At 42.3% G+C, this 25,372-nt stretch overlaps 1 protein-coding gene across 7 annotated transcripts in view; it reads left to right on the top strand.

The window, feature by feature from the left end:
* Window positions 1-24,562, top strand: part of PACSIN3 (protein kinase C and casein kinase substrate in neurons 3) — a 44,032-nt gene extending 19,470 nt beyond the window's left edge. For 4 of the 7 annotated variants that reach the window (XM_089521583.1, XM_089521584.1, XM_089521585.1 and 1 more), the window contains 10 exons: window positions 10,424-10,524; window positions 10,949-11,105; window positions 12,733-12,968; window positions 13,702-13,857; window positions 14,310-14,485; window positions 14,709-14,829; window positions 16,304-16,437; window positions 17,527-17,592; window positions 18,015-18,172; window positions 24,241-24,562. In XM_089521583.1, coding sequence (XP_089377709.1) covers window positions 10,471-10,524; window positions 10,949-11,105; window positions 12,733-12,968; window positions 13,702-13,857; window positions 14,310-14,485; window positions 14,709-14,829; window positions 16,304-16,437; window positions 17,527-17,592; window positions 18,015-18,172; window positions 24,241-24,356 — 1,374 coding nt within the window. In that variant the 5' untranslated portion in view covers window positions 10,424-10,470 and the 3' untranslated portion in view covers window positions 24,357-24,562. Of the gene's footprint in view, window positions 1-3,801; window positions 3,935-10,423; window positions 10,525-10,948; window positions 11,106-12,732; window positions 12,969-13,701; window positions 13,858-14,309; window positions 14,486-14,708; window positions 14,830-16,303; window positions 16,438-17,526; window positions 17,593-18,014; window positions 18,173-24,240 lie in introns of those variants that run through there. The other 3 variants (XM_089521582.1, XM_089521587.1, XM_089521580.1) reach the window with 3 other exon arrangements.
* Window positions 24,563-25,372: the final 810 nt, after the last annotated feature.

Genomic DNA, 25,372 nt, shown 5'->3' with positions numbered 1-25,372 from the left:
CAGCATATATATTTAGATGTAACTTTGGCTAATAGGAGACATTAGTTTTTTTCTATAAAAATAGGTCTCTTTGTTGTTGTTCCTGAAGGACTATATAAACATCTTTGCTGGACTGAGTGTGTGCCTCAGGGAGACTTATCTATCACTCTACTAGTGTTACTGACTACCATGAAGGAGCCTACTGCTCTTCTTGACAGAGAGGCTTCCATGGATTTGGTTCTTTAATACACCCAGATAGTGCCTGGGCATTTGAGTGGAAGTATTGAAGGGTGGTGCCCAGGGAGAGGCTGCTTTTAATTAAACCTACAAAGGTGCATAATTACAGGACAGTCTTCCTGTGTGTATGAACACAAGCACAAAACACAGATCTTCAAGTCTTTTCAAATTACAGTGAAATGATTTTTCCTCTTCAAATTTAGCTTATTCTGTATTGGTCTCCTACATGTATCTTCTCAGATTAACTCCAGAAATTCAAGATGCACAAACAAGACGGGAAGTTTATCTATACCATCTCAAAAATAGAATCCCTGTTGAGCTGAAGGTTTGACTATATTTCTAGGAACCTTGGTGCTGTATCATGCCTTGAACCTGAAAGGAATTTGTGTGAATAACAAGACTTAACAAGTACTTGTGTCAACCTGGGGTTGGGGAGCCTTGGAGAGGCATAATTGCTATAGTTTGAGAAACTCGATCCTCTGTAGAAAAGTAAGCTGTTACCAAAAACATAATCTGTTTTTGTAAAGTTTACCAAAAAAGAGAAGCTTTTACAGCTAAGAGTGATAAATTCCAGTTTTAGTCTGTCAGAATAACATTACTTGTTAATAGACTGTGAGTTATCACTTGTTTAGTCCACACAAAGTAAGTAGTTTTTGGTAGTGATGAATATGTGTTAGATTGTAAAAGTGTTTCCCCTTGCTCTGCATCCCCATATGGCACTGTGCACAAATCATCTAATTTTTGTGAAGTTGAAGGCATTCACAGCTGGCATCCATAGTTTTATGTGGTTTTTTTCAGACCATGTGGCCATATTCTAGAAGAATTTATTCCTGACGTTTCATCTGCATCTGTGGCTTGCATCTTCAGAGAATGCTGGCATGGAAATGAGTGGAGTATATTTATATTGTGTAACTTTTGGCTGGGAGGAAGTGATTTACATGTTGATCTATGTGTTGGTCTGTTGTTGAATGGCAAGGCCTCCAGGTGGGAGGATATGAGAGAAGATATGTATGTCTCTTTAATTAGCAATTCATTGTCTGTGGGGGGAGCCCCCTGACCCTGGATGGTGTTCCTTTGCATATGTTCAGTCTTGATTTTGGTGTTTTTCAGGACTGGTAGCGAAACGTTGTTTATTTTCAGGGTTTCTTCTTTCCTGTTGAAGTTGCCCAGTTGTTTGTTGATTTCAATGGCTTCCCTTTGCATTCTGACCTGATAGTTGTTGACATGGTCCAGAATTTCAGTGTTTTCAAATAGTATTTTATGCCCAGGATGGTTTATAATGTGTTGTGCTACTGCTGATTTTTCTGGCTGGCCCAGCCTGAAATGTCTCTCGTATTCCTTGATTTGTGTTTGAACACTACATTTAGTGGTCCCTATGTAGACTTTTCCATAGCCGCATGGTATGCAGTAGACTCCTGCAGCCGTGAGACAGTGTCTCCAGTCCTTCGCTGTGCACAGCATTTTCTGGATTTTCTTGGTTGGTCTGTAGATCATTTGGAAGTTGTGTTTCCTCATCAGTTTCCCTATTCTGTCCATGACTTCTTTGATGTATAGTAAAAATCCCTCCCCTTTGGGTGGGTGGTTGTCTTCACTCTTGTGGTTTCTTCTGGGTCTGGCAGCTCTTCTGATGTCTGAGCTGGAGTAAGAGCCCAGTTTAGGTGTTTCATTTCCAGGAAATTGAATTTCTAATTATTTTTGTGCTAAAGTGTAGCATGTCACCAGAAACCAAACTGGGGCATGTCCAGCTGGAAAAGTTTAATTTTCTATTCTCTGTGATAGAAGAAATCCACTTGCTGAATCACACTAAGGAGTCATGGTATAGAAGCCACAGAAGGAATTAATCCAAACCTCTGTATCCTTTGTTCCTCCCTTCTGACTCAGGTTTCTTTCTGGATTGACTGACACTAACCTATAAAACATTCAGCTACTTTCTGTTTCAGCTCCCACGTGGGACAGTCAGTCAGTTCTTGGAACACAAGGCTGAACATCTGATTATTGACCCCCTTGGCAGTGAAGATGAGTCTGCATATAACCAGTCCCATAACTGAGCAGCCCTGAAATGGTATCTTAGGCCATCTGTCTCCTTCAAACCCTGAAAAATCCCTCCAGTCATAGTTTTGTGTTTGTCCCCCATCTTACAGAACATTTATAACTCTTCTGTTTGTAGAAGGAATGTGTGGCAGATAGTTGCTGAGCACATTTTCCCCCTTCCTATGTGACAAGAATGCAGCTGGTGAGGTAGTTTCCTGGGTTTTTCTACATTATAGTCACGCTTGGTACATGAGCACTTATATAATGAAGACAACTGTTTTGAAGCAGCTTATTGTTCCTAAGAGCGTGGGCCTAAATCCAATTGTTAGTACCAACTAGAATAGGCTCATTGAATCAGTTGCTGAATGGTAACCCAACCTTTATATAAATCCCTGCAGCGGGTCTACTTTAGCTGGGACTAGCAATTGAATTTAGCTGATAGATTTTTTTTTTATCTAGACTTGGCATTTTCATTTTGTTTTTAAAAATTCAAAACAATGTTAAAATTGTTCTGATTGTAGTGCCACTTGAATATCTACTATGTTAAACTGAAGAACAGTCTTTTGGGATATCTTGATGGTGTCCCAAACAACGAGTTGTTTTCTTCACTTCACTGCTCTTCCCTTTCCAAAGTACCTCCCATTCCATTTATTCTTTTTCTTCTCTGTAGAAGAACACAACCCATCTGTAAGGGTGCAAAGCTAAGGTAAATCCTTAACATTGAGACTGATTTCCAGAGTCATAAGACCAACACTGGGTGACTGGCTGCGGTATTTTGTGCACGGAGTGTTCCTCCATATGGGCTCATGAGATGTTAGGAGACAATTTAGTATTTCCCTTTGTTAAGGATTTTTCTGTTGCTCTGAGTTTTTATCATTTTTTATAACTTAATTCTGATCACTGGGACATGTTTGTTTTTGCTTCGTTTTGATCAGCTTTCCTGAAAGAATTTCCTATTTAAGTTTTTTTTAATTAATTAATTTTAAAAACTTTAATATAAAATTCTTTCAGGAAAGCTGATCAAAATGAAGCAAAAACAAACATGTCCCAGTGATCAGAATTAAGTTATAAAAAATTATAAAAACTCAGAGCAACAGAAATTAATATCCCGGCTGTCTCCGAAATGGGATGTAAGTTCAGAAGATATATGTCTGCATAAATAACACTTGTATCCTGGCAGCAGGATACCCAGAAGAGGAAGTAATGAGGATTAATAGGAGCAGGTGGGAGCCTTGGGTCCAATGCCAGGACTGCCCTGATAGAGGATCCATGTTTGTGTTGGCGCCTTCCGGTTGATGAAGGGCTGGTGCTTTGTTCAACTGTTATAACCAAGTCTTTTTCCTGCTCCGTGTCGTCATGTCATCTCTATGTGTCTAAACACTGCAGTAGTATCCTCTTACACTCGGATATGGCACCTCTCCAGGATAGTGAAGAATGACACCTTGGGAAGCACAGGCGGGTGGCTGATGCTGCTATATTGGGGGTGCTCCTCCCTGAATGCCACACAGAAAGGGAAAAGGACACTCCAGTATAAAGGCTATCTTAGTTGTCAAGTCACTCCATTTGAGTCAGACTAAATGGAATTAGCTATAAAGCTGTCCTGACTCCACTTCTCCCAGCACACTCACTGGGAACTACAAGAGCTCAGAGATTTTCCTGCAGCCACTGGTACCTGTTTTTGCATTTGGTACGTAGGCCTGTAACCAAAGATGGGAATGTGGCTGTTTGCTTTGTAAAACACAGCAGGTCTCTTAACAGACAGTGGGGGGATGTGAACCTATATAGCTGTGTCTCCTGTCTTGCTTGATAGATGACTCTGCTTTCTTGGTGGCCAGGTGAGCTAAAGTTGTCAGAATTGTCAATATCCAAAAGGAAGGGACATGAATTTTTAAAAACCCTTCCTCGTGTAACAAGAGAGGGCTGATGTGGCAGCTAGTGTTTTCTTAACTGGCTTATCTGTTTGTGGGTTTCTCTTTCTCATGGAAGCCTCTTGAGAACTTAAACTTGTGGAAAACATTGCCACAATGCGTGTAAGGGAAGATGACACTTGGGTCCTTTGTGCTGTGGGAGAATTGCCTTGCCATTGGGAGCAAGTGGATGCCTTTCAAGGGTGTGGGGGAGCTTTTTATAGTCAGGAACGAACAAGAGGCAATGAGCAGCAACCAAGCATGTCTGCCAGTCATTAACTATGAGCTAATATTTAAAGAGTTGTTCTCTAATAAGGGGGCAAAGGGAATCCCACTGTCTTCAAAACAAGCAGTGAAGGGTGTATAGGAATTTAAATTCCCTGTATATGAAGCATTTTGCTGAAATCATGTGTGACAAGATGATTGTATTAGATCTGCAACACAGATTGCACCAGCTGGATTAGCAGAACTCCCAAGTTACCATCCGAGTATATATGGGAGAGGCTGAAACGTGACCCCAGTGCAAGTACAAGTACTCTGTTGGTGGTATGTGGGTCAAAAGTTCTAGAAAAATACATGGCTTAACCCTACCTGCTCAGTTCTGCACTTCTATTTTGGTTTGATAAGCAAGGATGGATGGATGGATGGATGGATGGATGGATGGATGGAGAATTTCCAAACATGGTGGGTGTAGGCCATTGGAGTAGTAAGACAAGGGGTCCCCTGGATACAGAAAATCTTGTTCAAATTGCTTATGGTTTTAAATGTACAATGGCAGCTGCCCATAGGGGTTGATTGTGTTTCTCTTTGACTAGATATAATCTAGAGGAAGAGAAAAATGCCTTGGTAACATCCAGGTTCTGCATTGTTGTTGTATGCCTTCAAGTCATTTCTGATTTATGATGACCCTAAGGCAACCCTATTAAGAGGCTTTCTTGGCAAGATTTGCTCAGAGGTGGTTTTCCATTGCCTTCCCCTGAGGCTGAGAGTGTGTGACCTGCCCAAGGTCACCCAGTAGGTTTCATGGGTGAGCCAGGAATCAAACCATGGCTTCCAGAGTCACAGTCCAACACTCAAATCACTACACCACACGGACTCCCAGGTTCTGCATATTAGTTTTATTTGATGATTTATTTTGTGGGGGAGGGGAATTACTCTCTTTCTGTCTATATTTCCAACCTTTATTGAATCAGTTGGGACTTCATCCTCAGAAACTCTCAATATTTAAAAAGGAAGTTTTTGTATCCAGTGGATCTGTTATATGTCATCTTTTTGACCCTGGTGACTCCATATTAAGAAGCCTGATTTTTTCTGTCTGGCACAAACCTTAGTTGGCAGCAGCATTATCAATGGCATGTTGTTTTTGTTATCTACCCTTGTGACTTTGACAAAAGAAAGAGGTAAATTTCTTTATTCTAATATGTGAAAGTATCATAAAATTGAAAGAGGTCTGCAGAACTTTGTAGGATAATTGATGGCATTCTAAGATGAGAACCCTTCAACATGTATTTAATACTTTGGATGTGTTGAATCAACACATTCAGTCTCTTAAAAATCTATATACTGTGTTCTCCAGCTGATCAGACCATTGCCAAACCAACCCCCAGCTTTTCACTTCAGGTTGTCCAGAAAATAAAAATATACTGGTCTTTCCAAAGATGCCTCCCCTACTGTGAAGTAATCAAGAAGTACAGGCAGCTGTTGTGTGGGTGTGACCTAGAACAGGATGGGCAGAAGGTAGATTAGATTCTACAGGCTATCTTTGGGCTATTAGCAGTAAATGGACCAATTTTGTATTCCATAATTATTCTACAATAGCAGTAGCAAAATTATTCCCCTCCTGCTCTTCATTACAGAGCTGAAATGAAGAAAGCTTGGGGCAATCTGAAGAAGAATTGTGGCCTACATTTAATTTGTGTATTTAGACCAATGTCCTGGGCTCAGAATTCTTTAATTCAAACTCTATGGTATTTTCACTGAGCTCTACTTGGTTTGAGATTAATCTGCCCACCTCTGTGCTTTACATTTATGAATGTGTATAAAGGCATACTCATCCTAGATGTCTCAATCTGGCCTTACCCCCAAATCTTCGAGCCATTGAAAAAGTTGGGCTGAAAGAGCACAAGTTTATGAAATGAACAAGGAAGACTTCTCAGCCAGGTGATATTGATGGTACTCATAGGCGAAACTTCTCCCAAATGAGCCCAACAGCTATCCAGCTATCTAGCTTACATGTGTTCTTCTTCGTGGTCTCTGCGAAGTATACAAATGGGTTATTCTGCGCCTGCGCAGCATTTCCGGATCCTACTGGAATTGCTAGGGAAGACTTTTTGGTGGTAGCTCTGCCCACTCTTTATATAAGCAGGATGTCTTCCTGCCCTTTCTCAGTTCCTTTTGTCCGCCGCATGAGCAGCTTAGGAACCTCGCTTAGAATCGCTCCTTCCTTAGCTTTCGCTTTCGTTTTCTGCATTTGCTCTGACTTTGTTTGACTTTGAGTACTTGTTGGTTTGTGATTTGGACTTGGTTTTGGACTCTGATTAATGGTAACACTCGGACTTCTTTGGATTGTGATTTGGACTTGGTGTGGACTCTGATTAATGGTAACACTCGGACTTCTTGACAATTCTTTCTCTTCGTCCCTTGGCTTTGGTCTAAAGATGTCTGTGCACTCTTTAAAAAGTACACTGAATGTGGGACAAACATCCCGCCACTCGACAGACACTCCTTGTGCCTCTTCTGCCTGGGCGAGGGCCACGTCTCTGCTTCCTGCCCTCACTGCATGGCTTTCACTCCAGAGGCTAGGAAGAATAGGGAGATGCGCCTGAGATCCATGCTCTATGCACAAATTTTAAAGACTCCCTCCACCTCTAGAGCCTCTGCCAAGGGCAAGCTCCCATCTCTGGCCTCAGGGGTCCCTGCCAAGGCTACTGCTGCCGAGGGCAAACCGTCTCCAGAAATTTCTAGGTCACCAACCCCAGACAAGCAGAGGTCTTCGGACCTGGATGTGGCTGGCCACTCATCCTCACCAAAGAGCAAAAAGTCCTCAGACTCCAAACTGGAGAAGAGAAAGCACAAATCTTGGGTCAAGTCCAAAGACTCATCCCATCACTCCGGAAAGAAGTCTCGTCCCTGTCCGGACTCCGACCACTGGTCCCGTACCGACACATCCGCCCAGCCTGCTGACAGTGAACTTTTCTCGGTACTAGGGTTGCCATAAGCGAAGACCTCCAAACCGGGACAAATGTAGGACAACATATCAAAATGTAGGACTTTTTAATATAAAAAAAAAGTCCTACATTTTGATATGTAGGCCTCGCCAGGGCCCAGGAGGGAGTGTCTCCACGGCTGGAGCTTCAACCGCGGAGAGCCCTCCCAGGCCTCAGTGAGGCCTTGGAGGACCCCGTGGCCACAAAGAAGGCACGCGCGGGGGCGGAGGTGGCCGCGGGCGGGGCAGTCCCAGTTTTGGCGTGAGACCAGACCGGGACTAGGCCGGCACCACCAAAAGCGGGATTGCCCTGCCTACAGGCAGGATATGACATCCCTACTCGGTACCCAACCAACACCTCAACCTCAGTTGTCTCCTCATCCCAACTCCTAGGCCCGACCAGACACCTTTCTGCATTTCTTGTCTGAACCCTACCAACTCTCAGAGAGTGAAGAGGAACCTTCTCCTTTCACCCAGGTGGTGATACCAGAACGACTCTCCCAGACTTTGGAGGTTGTTTGTTTCCAGGACGAACAGAACTATGAAGCATCCTCTGTCCTTGCTGAACCCCCCAGACGGGATGTTGTCATTGATCAAGCCACAGGCACTTATTTTTTGCCTTTTGATCTTTCTTAAGTCCATGGAGGCTGTTTTGTTTCAACCTTCCAACCTGTTAAACCTCTCTTGCCTCCTCCAAGGTCATCGGCTGCGTCCATTCCACTTCGGTCTCGCCCATCCTCGGCTTCCCGAGTAGAACCAGTCCAACCCATACAGTCAAATTCTACTGTCTCCCTGCAAATGCGCCCCTTGTTCCTGGTACTGATAACCACTCAGGCCCTCTCGGCCTGCACCAGGACCAGGTCAGCTGGTCTCTGACTATGTTCCAGCTCAACAGTTGCAGGCTCTTGCCTCTCTTGAGGCCCCCTCTCCTTCAGATGACATTTTTTCCTTTTTGGAACAAATGATCCGAATGGGCAAGGCCCCAAATATTGAAGTCCTCCATGCAGACTCTCAAGCTCTTGATCTCATTGATAAGAGGGTTCGGGACAAGGTCCCAACTCTGACCTCCATTGCATTCCTACCACCGTTGTCCAGGATTGCAAACAGTTCTTGGCCCACTTTGTCCATGGCCCAACCTTTCACCAAAAAACTTGACAATCTTACCGTATCACGCCCTCGGAAGAGATGTGGCTCTTTGAACACCCTCGCCCAAACTCGGCAGTTGTGGAAGCCTCACAGATTCACTCGGCCCCAAAGACAGCTTTGACCCTTAACGACAAAGAGAGTCGTCAGCTCGACACCATGGTGCAGAAATCCTATGCCTCCGTGGTCCTGGACCTCAAAATCCAGAACTACTCAACGTGTATGGCTGCCTACCAACAGCAGCTTTGGGAGAAAGCTCTTCCCTTGTATGAAGACCTCCCTGAGGACAAGATACGGATGGCCATGGCCATCCATGCAGAAATTCATGCACTGGCCTAACATCAGATCTCAGCGGCCCAACACTCGGTTGACTGTGCTTCCCAACAACTCTCAGGCACTCTGGCCCTACGACGCCATGCCTGGCTAAGGTCTTTGGACCTAACGCCTCAAGCCAAACAGGCCATTGAAGAACTCCCCTTTGACATCACGAGTCTGTTTCATAAGGAGACTGATGAGAAGCTTGACTTCAAAAACAATGGGCTCACCATACCTCAAATTTTTTAAGGACAAGGTTGTCCTCCATCCAGGTATTTCCTTTCTCCCAAAGGTCGTGTCCACCTTTCATCTCAGTCAAGACATCATTCTCCCAACACCAGCCCCAAACCCGATCACTGACACCAAGCGTCGGCTCCACTCCCTCGATGTCAGGCGGGCGCTAGCTTTCTACCTCAACAGGACTGCGTCCTCTCATCGTTCCCCCAGACTTTTCGTCTGCTACTCCAACTCCAACTCCAGTCAAACCTCAACGTTTCTCCAAATGGGTGACTTCCATAATCCTCCTCTCTTATGAGATTTTTGGGAAGACTCCGCCTGCTCAAATTCGAGCCCACTCCACCAGGGAGGTAGCTTCATCTTCAGCCTTCCTCTCCGGAATTCCCTTGGAGAACATTTGCAAGGCTGCGGTATGGTCACAAACTCAAGCATTACAGACTTGATACCAGACACCAGCCTGAAGCACCCTTTGGCAGAGCTGTTCTCCTTTCCAGAATGCACTAAGGTTAGTTGGCACCTGTCAAATAACTGACACTCACACTGTTTTTCTGGTTTAATAATTTATTTATTGCCAGGAAACTCCCTCCTCCACAGAGGAACAAGCTTGTTAGTCTAACCCATTTGTGTGCTACGCAAAGACCACAAAGAAGAAGGACAGATTGCTTACCTGTAACTAGTTCTTTGACTGGTCATCTGCAAATCCACACAAATCCCGCCCATCCTCCCCTCTGTCGTGTCCTTCTCTCTTCCTTGTCTGCTCTTACGGTGGACCTTTTGGAACTGAGAAAGGGCAGGAAGACATCCTGCCTATATAGAGGGTGGATGGAGCTACCGCCAAAAAGACTTCCCTAGCGATTCCAGTAGGATCCGGAAATGCTGCGCAGCTGCAGAATAACCAATTTGTGTGGATTCGCAGATGACCACTCGAAGAACTACAGTTAAAGGTAAGTAACCTGCCCTTCCTCTGCCTGTTACTCATTCCTCTGGCTATTTCCAGGCTCTGGAACCCCCCCAGCAAAGCCACTCTTCTTGTTGTCTTTTATTGGCAGGCAAAGACCATTCTGTTCAGGTAGCAGGCCAGTTGCTGAGGAAGCAGTCTCTTACCAGCTGGATGTAGTATTTTCCATAATAACTTCATTTTAATAGTTGACCTAATTTTGTGTCTTAATCAAACCTCTTTTGGCATTATGGCCAGCTGCCTTGATTTCCATTTTAGAGAAAAGGGAAAGGCCTAAACCCCAAGGAAGGAAGGAAAGAAGGAAAAGAAAATGAGGGCCTGCCTGCTGGGAACAGAGGACTTCCTGATTTCAGTACCACATTGGAAATATAATGTCGTGCCACATGTACAATTATTTCTTTTTCTTCACAGCTGCATCAAAATCTGCAAAAATTCTTTGCTGCAAAGAAACCAGAGTGATGTCATCGGAAGATGATACTGGTGGGGAAGTACCCAGCGGCAGTTTCTGGGAGGTAGGTGAGGGATGGATGAAGGTTGGGGTGCTCATTTTTCTTGGTTGGAGAAAATATGCTGAGAAATACTAATTCCTCATGTTTTCTATATCTCCTGAAGACAGTAAGCAAGCTTGAAAGAAACCTAGGGAAAGTTGACATCAGCTACTTTTGGAAATGATCTTTAGTGCTTTATAATAATTATAATTAGTGCAGTATAGTAATAAAAATGGAATGTGTTATCACAACATAAAACCCAGCTACCACTCCCTATTCCCTACCCCTTTTGAGAATCTGGGTAGGGTCCTGAATGAGAATGTTTCTGCAGTTTAGAAGTCTTCAGAGGGATGGGCTATTCTGTGTAGCAGCATTATGAATTGCCTCTGACTCTGAAGATAAATTAGTGATAACTGCAAGAAGGACTGACATGCTTGTCTAATTTCAGCCTGGCAACTACAAGCGGACTGTGAAGCGAGTGGATGATGGAAACCGGCTGTGTAATGACCTGGTCTCCTGCTTCCAGGAGAGAGCCAAGATAGAGAAGAACTATGCACAGCAGCTAACAGACTGGTCCCGCAAGTGGAGGAGTACTGTAGAGAAAGGTATATAGTATCAGAGTGGACAATTTTGATGGGTCCAGCCTGCCCATTCGGGGCCATACATTCTGTATAAATAGTGCCACAAAATTTGAGCAATAACCAGGGAGAAAACATTAAAAGCAATTTTTTTTATTGGTTTAAATGCACATTTCCCTATTTGTCACCAAAATTCAGTGGCATGCCATAGCAAGCCATTTGAAGGAACCAAAATGTTTGCTTCAGGTGGGATTTCCTCCCAAGTTCTACCCAAACTCAGTTCCAAAAGTGTAGTTTCTAGTGGTATATTTTTCTAAAGGTTTCTGTATACCCCATCTGAGAGCCAGTGTGGTGTAGTGTTTTCAGCCTTGGCCTATGATTCTGGAGATCAGGGTTTGATTCCCCGTGCAGCCATGAAAATCCACTGGGTGACTTTGGGCAAGTAAACCCCAAGTAACACACTCTCAGGCCCAGAAAAGCCTTAGGGTAGCCATAACTGGGAAACGACTTGAAGGCAAACAACAACAAAAAATAAATATGCCCCACCTAGTAGAGTAGAAGTGCATGTGGGACTACCTGCCTCTTTAGGTGAAGAGTGCATTTTAAGTTATATGAAGATAAACTATTGCCTTTTGGTATTCAAAGATTCAACTAAATACGTAGTCATGAAAAAGACATGTTCTGTGTACTATTGCCAATCAGTACCATGTGAAGGAATTGTCTCCCCTAATAACTATTCTACAAGAAGTAGGTTTTGTAAATCACAGAAAGCTGAGGAAAGATTTTGGTTCTGCACATCTCTTCAAAATGTCCATAGGATCAATTCAAAGGAGCAGATCCTTCTTATAAGAACTTCATATTCATTGGCTTTCAGTATTTGGATGAGTGCCAATTCCCCAATTTAGGAATCTTTTGTCAGCCCACAGAGTCTGCTTTTAAGCTTTGTACATGGGAATAAAATGACTTTGCACTGCATAATGGGCAGACTACAAGTGATCATAAGTATCCAGTCAAGGTGCAGACTTTCTGACAATGAGACTTGAGAAGCTTACCATTACAAATCAGACTCCTCAGGAGCAGAAAGATTATTTACTGAATTGTAAAAGTTGCAAATCAAACAAGTCTTTTTGCTATCAAAATTAAGCAGAGGTTTTTAGCATGTACTCATTACAGTTACCCAGTGTTGAGCCCAGCAAACCATCTGTATGTAAGTGGTAGTTACTTGTACTACCAGCATACGTTCCTCCCATATTTCTCATTCTGTAGACCAGGGGTGGGCATCTGTTGGGAATTAGGGAGCTACATTGTCCTCCTAGATGAGCTTGGAGGGCCAGTGCTGCACACCTCTTTCCAAAATTAAATAAAAACCAATTTTGACCCCAAATGCCCTCTAGGGGTCTGAAAACAGGAGAGGCATTTTTTACAGCAGGAAATAACCAGAAGCCTCATTTAACTCCAAATATACATATATATGTCCCTGGCAACTACAAAAATTGACATGCATTTTCCTCAACCCTGCTTTGGACAGTAAACATTCCACAATCATATGTAAGATAAACAGGTTTGGGGACAGATGAAGAGTAGCGTCTGAACCTAGTTCCTTTGTATTTGGTCTAATTGCACTGCCATATTGATTTTGTTGGTTCTTCTCTAGGCCCTCAATATGGCACTCTGGAAAAAGCTTGGCATGCATTCCTGACTGCTGCAGACAAGCTTAGTGAAATCCACCTAGAAGTCCGGAACCGCCTGGCTGGTGAAGACTCGGACAAAGTTAAGGCATGGCAAAAGGAAGGCTACCACAAACAGATGATTGGTGGCTTCAAAGAAACAAAGGAAGCAGAAGATGGATTCCGTAAGGCCCAGAAGCCTTGGGTGAAAAAGTTAAAAGATGTGAGTGAGAAGTGTAACCAGGAAACTGGGAGTGTAAGGATAGAGAAAACTCCGAGACTCTTGAGAATGATCAGAATTAGCATCTGAATAAGCTTAGTATCCTGTGATTTGACAGGGGAACCCAAAGTGCATTCAGCCCATTGGATATGTTCAGCCTCACACTGCTGGTTGTAGATTGGTTATTGCTGGGATGTAATATGATTTGGGATGTAAGTCTGTAGCTCTCTTCAAGTGTTACAGCTTGAACAGTTTATACTCTCTGCATGAATAGGGTGTAGGGCCTTGTGACATTACCTCACATATCTGAATTCTTCACCCTGCCCCCTGCTTTCAGTTCAACATGAATAGAATTCTCCAGCATGGTTGGGAAGTAAATTAAATTGCAGCCCACAATCACAGTGTTTTTCTCACATTTAAGTGAATGTGAGTAGAGTGCCCTTCAGGCCATGCTTGCTGCTCAACAAAACAATGTCTGTACTGAGGGAGTTGGTAGTAGAGTACATGACCTTGCATCATGCTGACATGCAGAGCATACTCCATTCAGGTGGAATACCTAAGCAGGGCTTCTGTCTGTGCATGCAGGATGGATGGCTTCCCTTTGTGGGTGGTATGCAAAGTTAGAAAATTCTCTCTTTTCACTTCGTATTGAATGTGGGAGAGGTTGTTTCTGCTTATGGAAAAAGAAACTCTACTGAGTTCTCCAATACAGTATTCAATGCAATGTCTTTCTTAGGTGGAAACTTCAAAGAAGAATTATCACACTGCTCGGAAAGAGGAGAAGACTGCACAGACACGAGAGAATCATGCCAAAGCAGATTCTTCTGTTTCACAGGAGCAGATGCGTAAACTGCAGGACCGTGTGGAGAAATGTGGGCAAGAAGCAGAGAAGGTGGGTCAAGTTGGATATGGCCTTTGCGTGAGAACAGGATGAGAAACATGTGCTGGAAATAGGGAACAGCTTGGGTTTTGGTGCTTGGTAGTGTACTAAATTCTGTGGGTGGAGTGCATATCCAGTTCAGTGGATAGCCTTTAAAGTGTTGCTGATGGATGCATTGTTTGCTGCATATTAACCAGATGGAGAGCTCAAGGGACCAGGGAGACCCATAAATTGAATGGAGCCTAAGATAGTCACCCATGTGTAAAGGACCTAAATAAGTAGCCCACTAGATTCTTCCTCAAAGGATAAAACTAGCCAGGTAACCAGGAAAAGAATACCTGTTGAATATTGGCCATCATCAGTCCCTGATAATGTTAAGTGAAATGCAGATCCAGAGAGATGCTGATAAGTTTGGATTTTTTTGGTGTCTCATCAGTAAGGAACTGACTGTTGGTTTTCTGCAGTGCAAGGAACAGTATGAGAAGATGTTGGAGGAGCTGAACCGCTACAACCCTCGCTACATGGAGGACATGGAGCAGGTCTTTGAGAGCTGCCAGGAAGCTGAGTGCAAACGTCTATGCTTCTTCAAAGAGATGTTTTTGGACTTGCACAATCATCTTAACCTGTCTACCAATGACAGGTATAATGTCTGTGAAAAACTGAACTCTCACACATGCAAGACTTTTTTGTGCTTTTCACAGCCTGCTGTGGGCTACGAATAATTTCTGATCTTTTCTATGAAAGGCTATATCGCTGTGTTACAAAAACCCCTATCCCACATGCCAGTAAAGCTCTCCAGTAGAATTTCTCACACTTCTTGTATGTTGTGTCTCCTCCCTCCCCACATTCCCTACCAAATGCAGCTTCCATGCACTTTACCGGGATTTGCATCAGGGTATAATGAGTGCAGATGACCAGGAGGACCTGAAGTGGTGGCGTAATACCTATGGGCCAGGCATGGCTATGAACTGGCCTCAGTTTGAGGTAGGCTGCTTCTCTCCAGCAGGAAATACCATAAAATTTCCTCTTTTGGGGGGTCTTTGCCAATTGTGCTGTAGCAGAGCTTTTATAAACATATACATAGCACAATAATAATCAAGGATGCACAATGCATCATATACATAGCACAATAATAATCAAGGAAGCTGTCAGACCATTTGTCATTTTATCTCTTCCCAATGCTTTTAAGTGGAGATGCCAGGGACTGGAGATGGCACTTTTGTATGCAAAGCATTTGGTTCATTAAAATAAGCAGTTATCTCTTCCAGTCAGAACACTCTCACTTTTGACAAATTATTGGACACCAAGCTATGGAGTGTCTTGAAGGCTTGTTCCCTCTCCCCTGCTACCAACTCCTAAAACAGAAAGGTTGGAACCAAAATTCAAGTTTGCAGACTGCATCCAGAGACTATTGCAGAGAAATGAGGCAGTCTTATAGGCTTGGGGCATGGCAAAAGCTTGCATAGGAACCTCATGTGCTGCTTTTTGTCCTGGGTGCTGCTGCCATCTGAACTCTGCATAAACTTGAGTAGCTTGGTATGGTGGATCTAGTTGTACAGTGGTCCCTTGGCTTACACGGGGGATCCGTTCTGGATGGACCCCCCCCCCCCACATAAGCCAAAAAACGCTTAAACTCAAGTCCCATTTGAATGAATGGGGCTCGTGTTCGCGTTGTGAGAGAGTGCACCGCGGGAGCATGCACCATTTGCTCTCCCATCTTGCAGCTTCCACGTAAGCTGGAAGCCATGTAAGGAGCACCCGCCTATAGCGCGGGCACACTGTATAAACTCTTGGCAGATGTGAGTGAACTGAAACACTGGAAGAGTTACTACCTATTGTTTCATTTTCATATTGAGATCCAGACTAGGTGTGATGGCAGCACAACTGAATAATGACTGTGCAAGGTCCAACTAGGCAGTGTGTTTCTCACATGAGGACCACATTCCTACAGAAAGCCCAACAAAGCAGGAGATGAGGGCAACAGAATACTGACTGTGGTCTTATTTTTAAGAGTGAACAAAGATGAGTGGGATATCCCCAAGGAGGAGTAAGAGTAAAGCGATTGACCACTTTCATCATTTCACGTTTATATATCTAGCTGCTTTCCTGCTGATGTGGATTACTTTAGTGGTCTGAGCTGCATAAAAGAGAGTAATGGGGAAAGGATTTTTATGGCAGTGTGTTGGGGGGGACTTCTGTGGTCCCTTAATAACCTACTTACTCCAGTGATCCTCGTTACACAAGCATAGACGTTAATAGAGTTCAGTAATGATGTGACACACAGCAGACAAGTATGCTGACATCACTTTTAGTCTGGCCCTGAGTGTTGTATTTAAAAATTTATGTTTTATTTAACTGAAAATTGTTACCCCCTTGCCATCTTTTTTTTTGGGGGGGGGGGGATTTCAGTGGTACTGCACCTTTATAAAGCCTGAGACTAGTATGTTTCTCCCTCCAGGAATGGTCTCTAGAGACACAGCGGGCAATCAGCAAGAAAGAGAAAAGTGGTAAGAGTGGGGAAGATGTGACTTTGACCAGCATTGTGCCTGCAGGAGATGGTGTGAAACAGACCCCTCCACCAACAAAGCAAAGGTAAGAGTTGCAGTCAGTGTGATTCAGCTGTGGACCAAGAAGGACAACCTTATAGTTAGGTGGCTAACTCACCAGAAATGCAAAGGGATCTTGTATCACCTTTGTGATTGAGCAAAATACATTGTAGCATAAACTTTCATAGACTTGGTCTACTTTAGCTACACTGTCTTTTGCTCATTTGGTCTCAAAGGTGCTACAAGATCCCCTTGCATCCTGATTTTCCAGACTAACATGGCTATGTCTTTGAATTCTGAAGCCGCCTGGAGTCTCTGTATTGGGAGGAAGGCAGGATATAAATAAAATAAAATAAAATAAATAATTCTATCACCAGAAATGGATACTTTTCTTTTTTCTTTTTCTTTTTTTAATAAATGCCTTCTGTCCCCACTGCATGGCCTTTTTATTTGGAATTCCTATTTTCTAAGTCCAGATCCTTTGAAATAAATAGCTTAATAGCACAGGGTTTGTGTACCTGCCCAACATGTTAAATCAGCTGGCACTATGCATCTCCCATGTTAATCTCATCTCTCCTAATACAGAAAACATGCAAGGGTAGCTGTGTTGGCCATTTAACAAATACAAACAAAAGTCCATCAGTGATACCTTATTGGCCAACCAAATTGTGCATTTCATTTGGCCAATAAAGCTATCACTGATGGATTTTCATCTCCCCTAAATTAGTATCATTTAGTGAGGATGTTGGCTGAATTAACCCCTCCCCTCTCCACTGTTGTTAATCTTGGGGAAAAAGAAATTCTTCTCATTGAAACATAAGCAGCTGCTCATGTCAGCCAGCCTCCCAGGCCCTTCTGTATGAACAGTTCATGTTAGCTCTCTGATTAGGATGGGATTCATAATTGGGTACTATACATACAAGGTGACTTTCTGAGCAAATCTGTCAAGTGGCTAATGACAAAGGGTTACACAATGTAAAAAGAATGGTAGGAATTTATAGGCCCTATACATCTATTCTGACACTTAACTTCAATATAGAGTCTGGTCTGCTGACATGAGTATCGATAGAAGAAGATGACTGTGGCCCAGTCTTATCTCTTTGCTAATTTAAAGGGTTTATTTGCCAATTCACAGGTTTTCATACCAAGAGGAACATAACAGCCACCTTTATGACACCTTGAGGGCATCTGCCTGTATGAAGTTAGTATGACACTAAGATTTCTTAGGGTAGCTGTCCTCTTGCTTCTTATTTCTATAACTTTCAATGTTTTCTACTTAAGGGACAATACAGTGTATTTTCTCCCCGCCCAAATGGACATGACCACTTTGTCTCCATCCTGCTCTAATAGGGAGTCAGATGTGGGGCTCTTTATATTGTTCAGCACAAGTCCAGATTACTGGAAAAAAGAATTGTTGAAAACCTACCCTTCTACTAGTTTTCTTCCTTTATTCAAACAGGGTTAACAGTGACTTCAGTGGGATATCTCTGCCTTTCCTCTTTTGCACCTGCCTCTTACTTTAATTATAGAAAACTGCATGATTTGGGGTGGAGCACTTGTTATAAACCATAAATTTGAGATGTCAGTTGACTTTCTTTCCTGTTCTCTTTCTCCCTTTCATAGTGGAGGAAAAGAAGAAATCTCAGAGTGGTCAGATGAAGATACTCCCAAGAAGTGTCTGGAAGTTAATGGTCATGAAGACATAAAGGTACCGGGTGTGCGGGTGCGAGCACTATATGATTACACAGGACAAGAGGCTGATGAGCTGAGCTTTAAAGCAGGTACATATGCACTAACCTTCTAACTTGCTTGCTACTGTGTTTTAGGGCTGATGGATGGAAAGTTCCCAGTATGATCTGGATGGCCTTGGGACTCATCTCACCAAATGCTTCAGGTTTTGGAGACAATCCTATGCTAACTAAGCTGTTTTGGAAGGGAGGCACCCATGTGTGATTAGAGAATGATAATTTATAATTTAAGCACTTTAGACTGTAAAGAAGTATAGGAAAATGTTAAGTAATATAATTTAAGGCACTTGCAAAAGGATTAGAAAAGCACAGATTGGTTTCTAACATACCTTGGGCAATCTACTGTGAGATCTCTGAAAGTGAGCCACAGATGCTTTATGATGCTGTTCTTGAGGTATCCTATGTATATCAATGCTCAGCCTGTATCCCCACCACTTGTGTACCTTCTTATTTTTCATGTAAAGTGGTCATTGCTTGACATTCTGTGACAAGTTTGTTTTTAACTGCTATCAAGACAACTTTGACATATGATGACCCTATGAATGAGAGACCTCCAATCACCCTGTCATCAACAGCCCTGCTAAGGTCTTGTGGACTCAGAGCCATGGCTTCCTTGATCAAGTCTATCCATTGCCAAAGTACAATAGTCTCAGACATCTTGGCTTCAAGGGAGAGTTCAGGTTTGATTTGCACTAGGACCCATTTTTGCTTTTTAGCAGTCCAAGATACCTGTAGAACTCTTCTGCAGCATCATGTTTCAAATTAATTCTCTTCCTCTCAGCATTCTTCACTGTCCAGTTTTCACAACCATACATAGAAAGGAAATAGGATGGCATAGAGTAGACAATCCTAATTTTAGTATTCAATTATATATCTTTACAATTCAGGATCTTGTCTGGATCCTTCATAGCTGCCCTTCCAACTCCTAGGCTTCTGATTTATTGACTGCAGTCTCCATTCAGACTAATAACTGAACCAAGGTATGGAAAACCTTGAACTATTTCAATGTCTTCATTATCTACTTTAAAGTTATGTAAATCATTTGTGGTCATTATTTTTGTTTTCTTAATGTTCAGCTTTAAATCTGCCATCACACTTTGTTCCTTGACTTTCTCCAGTAATTGTTCCAAGTCTTTGCTTGGTCATCGGCAAGAAATTGTTGTTTCTTCCTCCAGTTTTTACATCTCTTCCTTCCAAGGTTAATCCTACTTTACATGTGATATGTTCAGCATATGAGTAAAATGGATAGGGTGTCAAAATATAGCCTTGCCTGACCCCCTTGCCAACTGGAAACTATTTAGTTTCACTGTATTCGGTCATGGCAGTAGCCTGAGTACAGGTTCTGCATCAGGAAAAATCAAATGTTGTGGCAGACTCATTTCTTTAAGAGCAGTCTTTAGTTTTTCATGACCCAGACAATCAAAGGCTTTATTATAATCTATAAAGCACAGACTGATTTTCCTCTGAAATCACTCCATTATCCAAAATATGTTTGTAACAAGATCCCTAGTGCCTTTTCTTTTCCTAAATCCAGCTTGGACATCTGGCATTTCTCACTCCATTTATTGTAAAAGTCTTTGATGTAGAATATTCAGCAGCAACCACACGCTCCCGAATCCTAGTACATATGGGTGGCGCCTTCTTGACACAGCGCCGTCCATATAGTGTGCACGTCCATGACGTGTCTTGTGCGACATGTCCAAATGGTGCAACGCACAAGACACATCACTGTGACGCCCCTGGGAGCAAATGGTGCCTTGGCGGCATCGCGGGAAAGGAGCTCCATTTTGGAGGTCCCTTTTCCAGCGGATTGTTGTTGTGGCCATGCAGCTTCTTCAGCAACGATCTGGAGGAGAAAGGGACGGCCTCTGGCTGCCCCTTTCTCCTAATCTGTACCGGGCCTCAGTCAGTTTTAAAATCTCTTTTATATAGTTCTTCAGTGTATTGTTTTCATCATCTCTTTATTTCTACTTATCATATAATGTAATCCCCTACTGGTCATAGAGCATCCCCATTCTTGGTTAAATTGATTTCTCAGATCTTATGGAAGAGTTCTCTTGTTCTTCATTTTGTCATTCTCATTGTCCGTTTCTCTGCATTGATTATTATATTAGTTCTCCTGTTTTGGTACATAAGTCATTTCACAATTGCATTCAGGGTCCTGACTCTTATTTCTGTCGTCTTTTCCTTTTGCTTCTTTTCTGTCCTTAACTTCTTGAAGAGTTTCATCTGTCATCCACTCAGGCTTCTCTTTCTTTTTTGGCAGCACTTAGTCTTTTAATCTTTTTGCATTCCTCCCTGCCAATGGTTTTCGCTTTAGTCCAGAGTTCTTTTGGCTCCCAATCAATTAGGCTTAATAGTGCAAATCTATTTTTTATACATTATCTTTAAATTCTATGGGGATATTCTTCAGGTTGTATTTTGGTACGTTGGCTAGTTTATTGTTAGTTTTACTCTAATTTTTTATATTAGCAGTTAATGGTCTGTGCCACAATCTGCTCCTGGTCTTGTTTTTGCAGAGAGAATGGAGCTTCTTCATCTTCTGCTTCCAGTTATATAGTTTATTTGTTTTCTGTGTTGGCCATTATGTGATATTCAGGTGTACAGTTGCTTCTTGGGTTGCGTGAAGAATGTGTCTATGATGAACAAACTGTTAGCCTTCCAAAACTCAAATCAGCTGCTCTCCTGCTTCATTTCTTAAATCTAGGCCAAATTTTCCTACAATATGTTATTCTGCTCTGTTTCCTACTTTTGTATTCCAATGACTTATGATTAACAACAAGTCCTGTTTTGGTATGTGATCAATTTCCTCCTGGACACTAGTACAGAATCTTTCAGTTTCATCATCTTCTGCTTCTGTAGTTGGAGCATAAACTTGGATTATGGTTATACAGATGAATTTTCCCTGAAGTCTTATTGATATCATTATGTCAGACTTTGTTTTATATCCTTTGATTGCTTTTGCTTCATCTCTCCTCACCACTGCATTTCTTCTTAGATTTTTGTTTTCTGAGTAAAACACTGTGTAATGATCTGATTCAAAATGTCCCATTCTTGACCACTCCAGCTTGCTCACCCCAAGCATTGCAATTTTTATAAATTTCATTTCTTGTTTTACTATGTCGAACTTCCCAGGATTCATTCTTCTCACATTCCATGTTCCTATATACAGTATGTTGTGCAGCTTCAGACTTTCCTTTGAGCATGTCTACAGCTGAAATGTCCTTTCAGCTTGAGCCCAGTTGTATCATTAGCCACAGAGCTACTTGTATTTGTCTTCTGCTGCACCCCAGTAGCTCACTGAGTGCCATCCAACCTGGAAATTTCATCTTTTGGCACTATCTCATTTCATTTTGGATAGTCTTATCTTAGGATTTTCATGGTAAAACACATTCAGAAGGGGTTTACTGGGCTTCCTTCTGCACAGGGCTAACAAGTGTTAATTATGGTGCCATTGCCGTTATCTCAGAGATCCTCTGCCAGTGTCAAACCACCCTACCCCCCCCCCCCCCCCCCCAATACACAGTACTGTGCTGCTGCTCACTATCTGTTTAGCACATTTAGTATGGCTTGTCAGCAAAAACCTGTCTGGCATGGGAGACCTTACTAGTAGCACTGCTGCTGTCAGCATAACCTCTTGCCTCACAGGAGCACTGAATCCCACGACAGCAAAAAGGCAGTGCCATTGGTGGGTCTGGGACAATGTGGTGTAGTGTTGTGTGCCTTGAAGACATTTTCAACCCTAAAGTGAACCTATCATGGGATTTTCTTGGCAGGATTTGTTCAGAGGTTTGCTATTGCCTTCCCCTGAGACTGAGAGCATGTGACTTGCCCGAGGTCACCCAGTGGGTTTCCATGGGCGAGCCAAGATTTGAACCCTGGTGTCCAGGGTCCCAGTTCAATGCTCAAACCACTATATCATGCTGGCTGTCTCTTCCTTGCTTATAGTAATAAAGCAGGGCCAAAAAATCCAGAAATAAAACTAATGTAGAACTTGAGGGCAGGAATTTCCATTGGAAGGTGATATGCTCTGAAATGATGCAGCTGATAACTTAAATTTACAGCTCTGTGTGCCCTAATCAAATGGAAGGGCAGTAAGCTTGTGGCACCTGTGGGATAAGATTAACTTCAGCCATGCTGCCTGGTGATCCTGGAAGATATAATTCAAAAATCTTTTTTCCCCTCAAGGTCTAAACATTAACCTATTCCTAGATCCCTCAATTTCTGGACAGTAGTGTATCTGGTAAAGTTGCTCTTACTGTATTAGGGAGTATTATTTAGAATTATCTGCCAGAGAGTTCTAGTATCTCCTCAAGCTACAAACCCCAGCATTACATAGGATTCTACTTCCCACAAGATGTGAAACACAGTAATATAATCGTGTAGTGGGAAGGGCCTCTTCATCCCAACAGAAGATGTGAACTTTGTGTGCCATCCAAATCTATTGTGGAGGAGTGCAAATTACACATACACAAAAGGAGCCATCTGGATCTTGGAAGTGTGTTTCAGTCATGCTGTTTAAAAATAAACATTTTATTTTGCAGAAATGTGAGCTTTTCTGTTTGCAGGTACTAAAACCTTTTAGGCTCAATGCTGCAACTGCATGAGGCCTGTATCTGGGTTGCTGAGTTTTAGCTATGAAATGCTATAACAAATGTGCCTGTAGTGGCATAATTCAAACTAGAGTACATGGAAATCTCTGTAGCATGGTGATTAAGAGACAATGGTACAGGAGTAGAACCAAGCTACTTTTTTGGTTATCATTTCTGCCCTCCCAAGTTCTTCCTCTATAATGGCAGGTTTACAATTAACCAATGGCTGCTGGAATGCAAAACGCTAAGATTTTAAAACTCCTGGTTTGCCTCCTGCATACAGTGCTAGCTGAACAGATAGACTGTGTTATTAGTATAAAAAAGCAATAATTAGTTTGTGTTTGCTTTGCAGGCTTCACAGCATATATCTGAGGGGTTAAGGGTTACTTGCTTTTCAAAACTTGCTGGCACACTGGAAGCCTACCTTCCCCATATACATGCCAATGTAAACTTGCATCTGTATTGTTAATGCAGTATATTGGCCATTTCACAGTGACAGCCCAACAGGCATGCAAGGTTTTCTCTTGCTGCTGAGAACTATTTTAAAATAATCATTATCTGGTGGGATGGTTACACCTCTTCTCACTAATCACTTTACTAATAATTGTGTTGAATTCTGCATGGCTCTGTAGTCTAGATGGTTGACTCTGCAACATGAGTCAATAAAGGATGATAGGTACTGCAGAGGGAAGCAGAGCCAAGAAAATGTCTCCCATCTGCTTATTTCCAGGAACTAAATGTCTTTTTAAGATTTGCTTCTATACAATGGTTGTTCTAGTAAGCCACATCAATATTGATGTATGATGACTGCAGGCTAAAAACCATCTAAATTTGAAAACAAGACACAATTGTTCTCCATGGAATTAACTTCAAACAAATGTATGCTGTTTCTCAGATTTAGATTTATGCCTCTCTGTGTGCATAAACTGGCATCTTTGGAAGGCAGGAACCTGGGAGGCTCATTTCATTTTGGTGCAAGGGTGGAAAACCTATTTTCTTTCAAGGGCACACGTCAGCAGTTGGCAGAGCCAAAGGAAATCCAGGCCAGCCCTCTCTTTTTCTTTACATTTCTGCTTTTTTCACTCTCATCCTTCCTGCCTGCCCCCCAAGCTAGTTGGGTGAAAGACAGATAATTCTTACAAGAGGTCTGTAAAATTCCCTTTGATCACTCCCAAAGCATGAAAAAAAAAAAACAGTGTATTTCCAGAAACCTTCAACTTGCTGGGGGACTGTGGGAGTTCTTACAAGACAAAAAAACCACAAACCCCTATTTTGATCACACCATCCATTCCCGCCCCCCCTCCCCCAGGGTTTTCCTTCATTGTTACCAGACATCTGAAATGATTACTTCTAGAGAGAGTCACAACATTTCTTTTTTACCACTCTGTTGCACCCCGGGAGACACAGGTTGTCTACCCTCACTTTAGTGAATATCAATATGCCATTGAAAAGAGTTTGGTGAATTTGTGGTTTGTTTCATTTAAAATGGGATGTTTTCCTCCCCTTTAGGGGAAGAGCTCATGAAGATAAGTGAAGAGGATGAACAGGGATGGTGCAAAGGCCGGCTTCAGACTGGTCAGGTTGGACTATATCCTGCTAATTATGTTGAAAAGGTCATTTCATGATTGCTACCCCACGCCTCCATAACCACCTTAAGGTGGGTAGCCTGTGTGCAGTTTTTCCAGAGGTCATCAAATCACTGGCCTCTAAAATGCATCAAAAACCATGTGCAAAAATTTGGACCTGTTTGAGGACATTCTTTTTGTGTAACCTGTGCTTCCTTTTAAGTATCTAGAAATATGGTGATCTTTTTTTCTAATAAAGATATATAAAAATGTTCTGACTCTTCTGCAGGTGCTATTATGGGGATACAATTGGAAAAGAGTCCTTAAACACCTTGTGGGACCTCAACAAGAATATATTTATTCTCATCTACATAACTACTTGTTGCCATAAAAGCAAACATTAAGGGATTTTTAGAAAACCAGCTGCAGAACCACAGCTCTTCTGTAATGAATTCCTAGGTTAACATTATTCAGCAAGCAAAAGCAAAATTTATTGCGGCATACAAAGATAGGATACAATAATGACCAAATATCTATATAGACACAATACGATCGTGATGTCCATACACATCAACGAGAAATCTAAAATGAGATAAAACTCTCTACCGTGTGCCAAATTACAGGGGTAAAGGAATTATAGAAATGCCAAAGGGTTTCTTTGGCATAGTCATTTAAGTGTCAATAGCAAGAAAATAATAAAAAGGCATATCCCATCCATATACATATAGATGGGCATCGTCAATCAATTTGTAAAAGCAGATAAAATTTCATACAAGTCACATAGTCACACCTTCTTTGTTGCCCCCTTTATATAGAGATCCATGCTTTTTATATAACTTCTATTATTAAACAACTACCCGGAAGAAAGAATAAATTCTATGTCAAATATCTTTTAGCAGACTGCAACAAATATGTAACCAGTAGAGTTGCTAAATTCCTTGCAGCTGCTATTACTCTCTGTATAAGATATTTGAAACAGATACAGTAAACCTTGTAAAATTAACTATAGCTGCCATTATTACTGTGGATTTTATGTGGTTAACATATTTAGCCATCTTAATTATATGCCAGTTACC

Source organism: Sceloporus occidentalis, unplaced genomic scaffold (genome assembly GCF_023333645.1).
Source record: "Sceloporus occidentalis isolate IW3139 unplaced genomic scaffold, rSceOcc1.0.p SCAF_4, whole genome shotgun sequence".
NCBI classification, from domain to species: Eukaryota; Metazoa; Chordata; class Lepidosauria; order Squamata; family Phrynosomatidae; genus Sceloporus; species Sceloporus occidentalis.
This window is presented reverse-complemented; position numbering and strand designations above follow the sequence as displayed.